The 13,012-nt window shown below is 41.1% G+C and overlaps 1 protein-coding gene across 2 annotated transcripts in view; it reads left to right on the top strand.

Annotated features, from left to right (window-relative positions):
* LOC118361900 (oocyte zinc finger protein XlCOF29-like) overlaps positions 1-2,498 on the top strand; it is a 100,606-nt gene extending 98,108 nt beyond the window's left edge. Inside the window, exon 7 of one of the 2 annotated variants that reach the window (XM_052485309.1) lies at positions 845-2,498. In XM_052485309.1, the coding sequence (XP_052341269.1) occupies positions 845-1,780 (936 nt within the window). In that variant the 3' untranslated portion in view covers positions 1,781-2,498. The remainder of the gene's footprint in view (positions 1-844) is intronic. The other variant, XM_035742122.2, reaches the window with a different exon arrangement.
* The last annotated feature ends 10,514 nt before the right edge of the window (positions 2,499-13,012 follow it).

Below are 13,012 nucleotides of genomic sequence, written 5' to 3'. Positions count from 1 at the left end.
ATAATTATGATTTTTTTTTACTCCGCTAGTCTCTGGAAGATATTAAGAGGCTTCACTGTCTGAGACAGAGTCAAGACTGAGTACAAATGTATCCGAAACAAGACAGACACTCAACATGTCTTGAGTACTAGAACACTGCTAAGAATACAGGTATGCATCTGTTGGTCACAGATACCTTAAAAAATGTAGGTGCGTGGATCAGAAAACCAGTCACTATCTGGTGTGCCATCTGCCCAGTACAGTTGAAACCGGGATTCATCCGTGAAGAGCATACTTCTCCAGCATGTCAGTGGCCATTGAAGGTGAGCATTTGCCCACTGAAGTCAGGTCGAGACCCTGGTGAGGACGACGAGCACGCAGATGAGCATTCCTCAGACCTTTTCTGACAGTTTGTGTAGAAATTGTTTGTTTGTCCAAACCCACGGTTTAAATCAGCTGTCTGGGTGGCTGGTCTCAGATGATCCCGAAGCTGAAGAAGCCAGATGTGTAGGTTCTGGGCTGGCGCAGTTACACGTGGTCTGCTGATTTAAAATAAAATAAATAATAATAAAATAAAATAACCTCCAGTGGCTCCAATTTGATACTTGAATCACAGTGTTAGAGATGGGCATGACTTTGGTTGACATTTTATTATAAACTGGGTGGTTTGAGCATTGAATGCTCAACACCCGTATGCCACAGGGATGACAAAACATTTATTTTTACTGTTCTCATTACATTTGTAACCAGTTCATATTAGCAATAGGGCACAAGGGGGCGTGGTATATAAATGTTTCTGTGTGTACAGCAAGAGTTTCTTATAAAAACCTTTTATATGCTCTTCTGTACAATTTTGTGTTAACAGTCTGCGGTCCATGAGGACCAGCTGATGTCCGGTGTTGCTGACGGGAGAGCCTGGACCTCTGAAGCAGCTGGTCAAAAACCCTGGCTCCAGATCAGAACCCTGGATCAGGAGCCGTTGCTCTTCTTTCCCGAGTCAGAACTAGGACTGAACCACGAGGGACAGAGACTCCACCACCACACAGAACACAACCAGTGGACAGGTGGACTGAACAACCTCAGTCCTGGTGGTCATCCGAGAGACCGAGGCTCCAGTCAGGGATCCAGTCTGCAGGCCAGACCCTTCTCTTCACAGTCTCAGTGCAGGGATGAAGCAGGACCTGGGGCTGATAGAGATAGACCCTCCTGTTCTTATGATACAAACACCACAGTATCCATGATGAACAGAGCAGGTCACCCTGGGCTTCAGCCTTCACAGAGAGTGGTAGAAGACCCTCCTGGCAGTAGTCTATCAGCAAGTCTGTCTTCTCCTTCAGGATCTTGTCTAATGCCTGGTGAATGGGTTCAGGGGAAGCCTGGGTCCAGCCTTCCTCAGCTACCTCCTGGTTACCCCACAAATACAGACAGGGCCAGGATGGGCGTTCACCACAAGAGGTACCTAGCCTATAACACAGCACACAATCCCAACAACACCCAAACAATGGGCAGAGGTCAAGGAGGGAGCTCAAAGACTAACCACCTAAGGGTGGTGGCTTCTGCTTCTACCTCCTCTGGTGTCATTGGGTCACAACATGGGAGGCCGAGCATTAGAACGGACGCCGATAAGCCGTACGCCTGCCCCACGTGTGGGAAGCGCTTCGCTGAGGCGAGCTATGTGAAGAAGCACCAGACCGTTCACACCAAGGAGAAGCCCTTCAAGTGCAAACTATGTTACAAGAGCTTCTCCTTCCTGAGTAACCTTATCAGACACAGGAGTGTCCACAATGTGGAGAAATTGTAGCAGTGTGGCTTGAGATTTACACGGGATATCTGGGAACCATTTTTTAGCTGACATATTATAGTTATCGTGTGAAGTGTCTTTGGGTAAGAGAGTAATTTACCACATATCTCTCATTAACCCTTTGTTAATTTGTCAATTGAAACAGGCTTGTGTAAATCTGTTTTTAGAGAGACAGTAAACCTAGGCTAGAACAAGGACCATTGTTTTACCTTACTGAGGTGATGTAGATGGAATAAATTAATCATTTTCTCTTCTACTCTATTCTTGCTAACACACTGTTCTTTCTAAACGAGTCTGCACTCAGCTCGAAAGATAGCAATAATAGATTGTATGTGTAATGTACACTGAACTAAAATATAAACGCAACATGTAAAGTGTTGGTCCCATGTTTCATGAGCTGAAAAAGATCCCAGAAATGTTCCAGATGCTCAAAAAGCTTATTTCTCTGAAATGTGGACAAATTTGTTTACATCTCTGTTAGTGAGCATTTCTACTTTCCCAAGAGAATCCATCCACCTCTCCAGTGTGGCATATCAAGAATCTGATTATCATTATTTTCTCTTCTGCTCTATTCTTATGAACACACTGTTCTTTCCTTACAAGTTAGTCACGAAACGTGGCCTTCAAATTATGCCAACACTGTGCACATATACATTCAATAATGACAAACCGTCCTCTTACAAGTCAGAATGTTTAATAAACTTAATTTGAACTTACTCTGCCGATTGTCCGTGGTGTTCATCCTTCTCTTGGTAGACATGTTAGACAAAATATCAACAGGACTGTGTTATTAACCCGACTTCAAAACGTGGATCTCTGTGTGTGGCAATCAATATTTTTTTGCCCGTGCACAAGACAGAAGTACATGGAAAAGCAAAGTATTCATGAATCTGAAGTCTGCAGGTGTTTAAATGATGTTGTGCACGTGCCAGGTGATAATTTAAAACGGCAGTAATAGTGCTCTAAAAAGTCAGTTTCCCGTCGATAATTTGTCTCGAATTTCGAGCAACTGAAGGACAAACCGCACAGATCACCAGTGTAGAGTAAGTTCACATGTAATTTGACTCAATAATCTTGCTTGTAAGGAACATTTGCACAATGTTACATTAGTTTCAGGCTGTATATACAAATTAGATGTATTGCAGTCTGATTAATCAGACAATTAACAAGTCTGCTCTCAGCTTGAAAGATACTGATCATAGGAGATGTGATGTGGAATGTAATAAGCAGTGACCTGTTTCAAAGAACAGCTACACACCCTTTGAGCTATGACTTCAACCAATAAGATCCTTTCTTTTTTATTGTAAACGGAAGTAAACATGACCAAGAAGAATTTTCACGTTAGGGTTTTTATTGTTGGTATTTAGATTAGCGTCCCGGCAGCAACATTAAGACTTCTGTTTGGGTTTTTTTCCGATTTTGCCTTCAAAATATACATCTACAGTAAAATGCAATGTGCATGATACGAAATCAATCATTTTTGCAGCTTTGCATAATGTAAAAATTATGTAAATAAAGTATAACTACACAGTGGTGACCTGTCATTCAGGGCAGGTGAGGGAGAGCTGTTTTGAGCCCCACCTCATTACTGTATTTTTGGGGGGGCTGTTTTGCATATAATTCTGGGGTTCATTCAGATCACAGCATACAAACAAACTCTTGAATAAGGCAGCTCCAAAAGGTGCCTGTCCAACATTTCCTCATGCTTCTCCCTGTTTTTCCCCTGCCCGCTACAACGTTTCTCTCTGCAGGCAGTCACAGAGTCCGAGATGCTAAAGGAGCTCCTTAATTAAACTTGACCCCCAAAAAAACATCTGGGTCAGATGGTTTAGACACTTTCTTCTTTAAGGTTGCTGCCCCTATCATCGCCAAGCCTCTCTCCTTTCTGGGGAGGTTCCCAATGCTTGGAAGGCAGCCACAGTTCGTCCTTCATTTAAAGGGGAGATCAAGATGATCCTAACTGTTATAGGCCTATTTCGATTTTTCCCTGTTTATCAAAAGAGTTAGAAAAACTTGTCAATAATCAACTGACTGGCTTTCTTGATGTATATAGTATTATTTTGGGTAAGCATTCTGGTTTCCGCTCAGGTTATGGCTGTGTCACTGCAGCCTTAAAGGTCCTCAATGATGTCACCATTGCCCTTGATTCTAAGCAATATTGTGCTGCTATTTTTATTGACTTGGCCAAAGCTTTTGATACGGTAGACCATTCCATTCTTGTGGGCCGGCTAAGGAGTATTGGTGTCTCTGAGGTGTCTTTGGCCTGGTTTGCAAACTACCTCTCTCAAAGAGTGCAGTGTATAAAGTCAGAAAATCTGCTGTCTCAGCCTGTCACCAAGGGAGTACTCCAAGGCTTGATCCTAAGCCCCACACTCTTCTCAATTAACATAGCTCAGGCAGTAGGAAACACTCATCCATTTATATACAGATGATAGTCTTATGCTCAGCTGGCCCTCTCCCCGGATTTTGTGTTAAATGCTCCTCAACAAAGCTGTCTTAGTGTCCAACAAGCTTTCTCTACCCTTAACCTTGTTCTGGCCTCCAAAACAAAGGTCATGTGGCCAAGGGTGGACAAAGGTCCACCCTTGGGTGGACAGATAGGGTGGACAAAGGTCCACCCTATCTGAGATATCTACTGCAGCCCTCATTCTTCACATACAACACCCGTTCTGCCAGTCACATTCTGTTGAAGATCCCCAAAGCACGCTCCTCCTTTCAGTTCGCTGCAGCTAGCACAAGCTGCCACAAACACTCAAACTGGACAGTTTTATCTCAATCTCTTCATTCAAAGACTCAATCCTGGACACTCTTACTGGCAGTTGTGGCTGCTTTGTGTGATGTATTGTTGTCTCTACCTTCTTGCCCTTTGTGCTGTTGTCTTTGCCCAATAATGTTTGTACCATGTTTTGTGATGCTACCATGTTGTTATGTTATGTTGCTACCATGCTGTGTTGTCATGTGTTGCTTCCTTGCTACGTTGTCGTCTTAGGTCTCTCTTTATGTAGTGTTGTCTCTCTTGTTGTGATGTGTGTTTTGGCCTTTATTTATTAAGTATTTTTAATCCCAGGCTTTGCAAGAGGCCTTCTTGGTAGGCCGTCATTGTAAATAAGAATTTGTTCTTAACTGACTTGCCTAGTTAAATAAAGGTTAAAAAATATATATCAATAAATAAAAGGCAGCTCAGTGCTTTCTGTGGTGGTGGGGCAGCCTGCGAAAGCAGAGAGCGAAGGTGTTTTTAATCTTCCCTGGTTGCGCCATGATTGGCTCAGGGTTATGTCACTCATGGGGACACAAATCTATGGGGGTGCTACCATAGATTTAGAGTAGAAGTGCCCGTCCAAGAAGGCTCAAGGTCATTGGCCACAGATAAAATCACTATCTCCTGTAGCTTTGATTGGACTGATCATGTCAACATCATCATACTTTCAGAATCTTACCTAGCTAGTTAGATAAGCAGTCATCATCATGAATCCCTTTTCAATCATTGTCATATGAAAATAAATTACAGATAAAAAGAGCACCAGCTGATGAAACTGGGTTTGCACAACTGAAGAATTTATTCTACACAAACTGTCAGAAACCATCTCAGGGAAGCTCATCTGTGTGCTTGTCATCCTCACCAGGGTCTTGACCTGACTGCAGTTCGGCATAGTAACAGACTTCAGTGTGCAAATGCTCACCTTCAATGGCCACTGGCATGCTGGAGATGTGTGGTCTTCATGGATGAATCCCGGTTTCAACCAGGCAGATGGCAGACAGCGTGTATGGCTTTGTGTGGGTGATCGGTTTGCTGATGTCAACGTTGTGAACAGAGTGACACATGGTGGGGTTATGGTATAGGCAGGCGTAAGCTACAGACAACGAATACAATTGCATTTTATCGATGGCAATTTGAATGCACAGAGATACCGTGACGAGATCCTGAGGCCCATTGCCGTGACATTCATCGCAAGGATCTGGACACAATGTCTGGAAGCTGAAAATGTCCATGTTCTTCCATGACCTGCATACTCAATCTACATGTCACCCATTGAGCATGTTTGGGATGCTCTGGATCGACGTGTACGACAGTGTTCCAGTTCCGCCAAGATCCAGCAACTTCGCACAGCCATTGACAGGGAGTGGGACAACATTCCACAGGCCACAATCAACAGCCTGATCAACTCTATGCGAAGGAGATGTCGTGCTGCATGAAGCAAATGGTGGTCACACCAGATATGGACTGCTTTTCTGATATATATGCCCTTACCTGTTTTTTAAGGTATCTGTGACCAACAGATGCATATCTGTATTCCCAGTCATGTGAAATCCATAGATTAGGGCCTAATCAATTTATTTCAATTGACTGATTCCCTGAAATGAACTGTAACTCAGTCAAATCTTTGAAATGGTTGAATGATGCGTTTTATATTTTTGTTCAGTATTGATGGGTTCTGACTTCTAAACTTGATGTATTGTTAATCATAAGATATCCTATTCAAAGGAAAGGGGCCACAGTCTGGTTGTTACAGTAGGAGTAATGTATATGGTGGAGTCAATTAAGGTTGGATATGAGCCAGGTCTTGGAATGTTACTGGGTAATCACATGGTTGCAGTCACTGATAAGGGTGGAGAGCTGTGGATTAGTGAGGAATGTGGGCCCAGGTCAGGTCACATTAAGGGAGAAGGAACAGTTTATTACCCACATCACTTTACATATATATTATGGCACCACGTCTGATCTCACTAACATTTGCTACCTTGACTTTTCCATCATAATATCATGCTCCTCCCTATTTTACTGTAGTTACCTAGCTGTTAAATCTGCAATATGTGTGCGGAGTGTGCGGCTCTCTTTTATTTTCAAATCTGCAATATGTAACTTTTTGGGCGACCTGACAACATTCACATAGAAATGTGTGACATAGATCTGTCACTCTCATTGAAAGCAGGTCTAAGATGTGGTAGATCTGTTCCTTGTGTGCTATTTTAATGCTTCACGTTCTTAAGTTTTTGTTTTTGGGCTTTTTACTATAAATTTTGTACACCAGCTTCAAACAGTTGAAAATACAACATTTGTGGTTCTTGAAAAGAGATGTTACAGCGGTTTAGATGGTACAATGATCATGTACACTAGACTTGCTTGTTTGTTTCATAAACTGAAATTAGGCAAACTATTAGAATTTTAGCACCAGGAAATGGCTGAGTGATTTTCTGTATAGTGCATCTTTATCTTCGATGCCTGTGATTGTTGAGACCTAATTTTGCAGCCAAACTGCCTCACAGATGATTAAAAAAATTGCCTAGGTAGCTAGCTAAGCGAAAACCCTATTAATTCTATAAGTATCGACTCTATTGCAAACCTCTTAAGCTGACAGTCCCCGAAATTGGGCACTAGAATTACTTAAAAATAAATATGTATACTTCTTTTATTGATTTCCCACGGTTTTATAAGTCAGAAGACAGCCATCCAGACCTTCCTAGGACTATGTAAAGGCCCTCTGTTGAATGAACTTGTATATGCCTCCCTCTGGTGGTCGGCTGCATCATTACATACATTTATATCACTTTACTGCAACGTTAAATCAAAATGGCGGTCCCTGATTTACTGCACAGACATAGCAAAGAAATCACTGAATTTGTCTAGAGCAGGCAGATCTAAAACCATACATTTCATAGCTCTACAATAAAGAATGTGACCTACACACTTATTTAAACCTAAAATAAGTAATTTTGTGTGGAAGTCAAACATTTGTTTTATGTCGGAGGTAGAAACATTGCATATGCACAGAACAAAATTAATAATTTTACATAGGCCTCCCCTTGTCTACAGGAGGAACGTGCGCAGTTTAAATGGCCCAAATATTGATTTAGAAGTTCAAATTGAACAGATTTGGACTATCACTCATATGTTTGGTAAAGTAATAAAGGTGGTGAAATATTTTGGGTAGATGTTCCTTAAACAGATTATAACTATATATGGACATATTATAAAGTATGAAAAGGCTTATTCAATTCACAATTAATTATTTTTTCAAATCATATTTGTATATGTTTTATTATACTTATTGTGTACTAGATCATATGGGTTAGTGTTTTTTTCTCAGACATAAATAAGCAATTCCAGGGGAAAGCCAAAGGTCAAAGCTTTCTAGGAGGGGGAAATATTGCCCTCTTTCTAGATTGATGACTAAAGCCATAGCGAAACAGTGCAAAACGGCTGTTAGCGCAATTAAGTAGGCTACACCTCAGAGTTACATCTGTAGGCTATAGCTAGCTACCTAATGGGATCTAGCTAACGTGAGGTTAACATGCCACCGTCCTTCTTGCTTTACATCTGACAGATATACACTACCGTTCAAAAGTTTCCCACAACGTGGGAGGCTGAGCTTATTACGTACACCTCAATGTTATTTGCAATTGTATACATATATACATATATATATATATATATATACACATATATATATATATATAATTTAGGTCAACCACTTGCGTGGTGCAAAGGTCTGTTTTTATTTGCAACTAGTAAGAACTTTTCTTTTTGTGAGACCCTGATTCATGTGAACGTATACCAGTTTAATATTCTTCATATAGTCACTGTGATAGTAAATGTCAATTTCTGTTTTTTCTATTAATGCCAGGGGAATCTGTAATATTTTGAAAAGGAAATCTTTATTTTTGTATTGTAAGTGTGGCGATTTGTATTTAATTCAAGAAACGTATGCCTGTTCCACAGATACTGTGTTTTGGAAGTGTCAATGGGGGAATGATATTTGGTTTTCATTTGGTAATAATTGGTCAGCAGGTGGCGCTATTTTAAATGGCAACTTTAAGGGTCATATATTGAGTCATGAAGCAGATAATACAGGGAGATGGATTATACTATTGGTAGATGTCAACCACGTTCAATTCATTGTTGTAAATACTTATGTTTCCAATAACAAGTAAAGTAACTGTATTTTATTTAGAGATATTGAGAGGAAAATAAGTAAAATTATGTCTAAATTTCCATTGGCCAAAGTAATATGGAGTGGAGATTTTAAATACAGTATTACATGATAATCTAGATAGATGGCCTCCTACGGATAGCAATTCTGTTTGTGAGATAAGGAATATATGTCTAAGGTTAGGTTTTTCACCTTGTGCATTCTATTATTACAACTTTCAAATGTAAGTTGAATGCCGGACTGAGTGAACCCCGCAGTTTGGGAACCACTGAATTAGCAGGCGCTGTTATCAAGAGCGACTTACTGGAGCAATTAGGGTTAAGTGCCTTGCTCAAGGGCACATCAACATATTTTTTTTTCACCTAGTCTGCTATGTGATTCCCTTCGGTTACTGGTCCAATGCTCTTAATCGCTAGGCTACCTGCAACAATGACCAAAACATGCTCAAGTCAAGTCCCTCTTAACTGTTTATTTAAAAAAAACAGAGCTCACAAGCTTATCGAGTCCTTGACCACAAACTTTAAAAAATATTAAACAAAAACGCATTTGCACCTGTACTTGATATTCTAGACTGACTTGTCGCTACAAACTGGGGAGTGTACATTCTTTTACAGGTCCAATGCTGCCGTTTTTATCTCAGTATCAAATCATTCCTGGGTAACAATTAGGTACCTTACTGTGATTGTTTTACATTAAAACTGTCAAAAAATAAACAACTTTTTAGCAAAGAACAATTTCTCAATAATTTTGCTAGAACTGTTAGAGTGGTCTGAGTGGGTAGAGGAAAACAGAAAATTAGCTGTTATTGGCAGAGAGGTTTGGAACTCTCTTTCCTGGTCTATAGGTTGTTTTATTTTTTTATTTTAAAGGTGTAGAGCTTTCAAATGTTCCTGCTGCATGCCGTTTAATGGATTGTTAAATAAATGTTAACTATTGCATCACCTCTTGAAGATAATTGTCAGACCTACACATTTCTGATTATTCCATGTAAAACGTTGTACTGTTGGCTAAACATATAAGTAGACCCAAGCAATGTAGGCCTACCTAGGGAAGTTAGCTAACATGAGCCTGTCACGTTCTGACCTTTATTTTCTGTGTTTTGTATTTAGTTAGTATGGTCAGGGCGTGAGTTGGGTGGGCAGTCTATGTTTGTTTTTCTATGTTTTGGTTATTTCTATGTTTCGGCCTAGTATGGTTCTCAATCAGAGGCAGGTGTCATTAGTTGTCTCTGATTGAGAATCATACTTAGGTGGCCTGGGTTTCACTGTGTGTTTGTGGGTGATTGTTCCTGTCTCTGTGTGTGCACCAGATAGGACTGTTTTGAGTTTTCACATTTCTTGTTTTTTTTGTTAGTTTGTTCATGTGTACCTTTACGCATTAAAAAAAGTACCATGGACAATTACCACGCCGCGTATTGGTCCTCTGATCCGTTTCGCCTCTCCTCTTCGGAAGAAGAGCAGGAAATTCATTACAGAGCCCCTATTCAACATTGTTTCTAGAAGTGTTTAATCATGATTGCTGCTGACAGACATTATATAAGCTACATCTTATGATGGACCACGTCAAATTGGCTAGCAAGTTAATAACAGCACGTCAATATGGCTGGTTAACAAGCTAACTTTCAGGAGATAAACTAGATGGCTATATCCAAATATTGTTTGATTTGCATGTCATCTATAGTGCTGATGACAAGCCCTTTCCAAAAGCCTAATCTCTGGTGAAGCAAGATACATGTTGTTTGCTTAGCTAGCCCGGGAATGAACCCGGGTCTGTAGTAACACCTCTAGCACTGTGATGCAGCCTTAGACCACTGCGTCACTCGGGAGGCTCTGTACTGTTACTTTTAATTGAAAATGATCTATTAACTAATTTACAGCATGGCGATGTCACCATGGAAGGCCAAAATTCCACCCACCAAAACAGACTGAAATGTATTTTCAAACAGCTCTTACACAAAGGGCATTATCATAATTTTCACAATTATCAAATCAAATTTTATTGGTCACATGCACATGGTTAGCAGGTGTTACTGCGAGTGTAGCGAAATGCTTGTGCTTCTAATTCCGACAGTGCAGCAATGTCAACAAGTAATCTAACAATTCCACAACAACTACCTAATACACACAAATCTAAGTAAAGGAATGGAATAAGAATATGTACATATAAATATATGGATGATCAATGGCCGAGGGGCATAGGCAAGATGCAATAGATGGTTCAAAATACAGTATATACATCTGGGATGAGTAATGCAAGTTATGTAACATCATTATTAAAGTGCCATTAATAAAGTGACTAGTGATCCATTTGTTAGAGTGGCCAATGATTTCAAGTCTGTATGTAACTACACAGTATTATTTCAACTTCAGTGTGGAAATGTATATAAAACACAGGTAAATCACATTTTTGACTGCAATGGGCCTTTAACTTCTGTTTAGGAGGGTAATTAACCACATACCCTTCATTATTGCGACCTGTACACTCTCGTTGGCTGGCCCTCGCTTCATACTCGTCGCCAAACCCACTGGCTCCATGTCATCTACAAGACCCTACTCGGTAAAGTCCCCCCTTATCTCAGCTCGCTGGTCACCATAGCATCAACCACCTGTAGCACGCGCTCCAGCAGGTATATCTCTCTGGTCACCCCCAAAACCAATTCTTTCTTTGGCCGCCTCTCCTTCCAGTTCTCTGCTGCCAATGACTGGAACGAATTGCAAAGTCGAACTGCTTTATCTTGGCCAGGTCGCAATTGTAAATGAGAACTTGTTCTCAACTTGCCTACCTGGTTAAATAAAGGTGAAATAAAAAAAAGTAACCCCCTGTTAACTTGTCATTAGAAACAGGCTGTATTGGTGACTAACTGTGCTGCTGGCAACATTTTTTTTTATTTTTTTTGCCGACGTTTAATGACACCAGTCATATTCAACAGGTGTTGCGCGTTAGTAAATTCATCAGTTATTCTGTGCACTCTGTACACTCAGACATAGTTCTCTGAAATCGGAGTAGATAGCTAGAGTGAATTTACGAACGCACCCGTAAAAGCAGTACGGTAATTCAAACAACAGCGCGCCTAAATGTTTAATTTAACCACACCCCCTTGAGCTTTGACCCCAACAAATAATGTTGTTTATTTATGTTCCGTGTAAACTGAATTAGACACTTGAATGTGGGTCAAAGCGAGAGCGCATTACTGGGTGGCGGCGCAGGGTCTGCGAATCGAGGAATCCGGGAGCGCGCTTGTTTGAAATGGAAAAGTGTTGCGGTTAGCTTTTGATAAACAAGAACATCAAAACGAGGCAGCTGTTTTACAAGTGGGATGCACTGTTGAGCGCTACATCCCTGAGGGGTTCGTGCTGATTGCACGGAGATTGTGACAGCCAGTTAAATGGCGTCCCTTAACAATGCAAGAACAAGATGTATGTCAGGAGAAGTGCCTTAATATCATAAGGAGACATATACTTGGAATACGAAGGAGGAATGGAGGCAGAGGAGGTCAGAAAGAGAGGGAGGAAGAGGGTGAGCTTGAGTTGGTAAAAATGTGTGGGAAAAAAGGGAGATGGTTTGTTAAAGAATAATGGTAGAATGTGTAAGCAGAGTGAGGAGAAATGGAAGTGAATGAGGTTGAAGTATCGGAGGTGGTAGATGTGGTGAAGTTCTCAGAGCCTGAGGCTTGCACTTAGGGTCAGGATAAAGATGAGTCTGACAGTAGGAGTGAAGTTTTTGGGAAAAGTGGACCCTTGCCTTTTGGCTGACCCATTTGTGGTTTCAGGGTGGGTGAGAACAGAGTTGGGTGATGCGGAATCGGTGAGGGTAACCAGAAGTGGCTTGTGTTTCTGCTGGTCAGAGGGAGCAGGCACTTAATGTTAAATGAATGGGGGCAAAAGATGTGAATGGTTTACTCTCAAGAAAAGGGTGCCATTGAAAGGAGTGATTACTGGGGTAGCGGTAAATATGAAAGCTGACCAACTGAAGGGGAAGATTCACTACATATTCCACGCCAAACCCACTGGCTCCAGGTCATCTATAAGTCTTTGCTCGGTAAAGCCCTGCCTTATCTCAGCTCACTGGTCACCATAGCAACACTCACCCGAGGCACGCGCTCCAGCAGGTATATTTCACTGGTCATCCCCAAAGCCAACACTTCCTTTGGCCGCCTTTGCTGCCAATGACTGGAACGAATTGCAAAAATCACTGAAGCTGGAGTCTTATATCTCCCTCTAACTTTAAGCATCAGCTGTCAGAGCAGCTTACTGTACCTGTACACAGCCAATCTGTAAATAGCATACTCAACTACCTCATTCCC

Source organism: Oncorhynchus keta, chromosome 29, assembly GCF_023373465.1.
Source record: "Oncorhynchus keta strain PuntledgeMale-10-30-2019 chromosome 29, Oket_V2, whole genome shotgun sequence".
Classification (NCBI taxonomy): Eukaryota; Metazoa; Chordata; class Actinopteri; order Salmoniformes; family Salmonidae; genus Oncorhynchus; species Oncorhynchus keta.
This window is presented reverse-complemented; position numbering and strand designations above follow the sequence as displayed.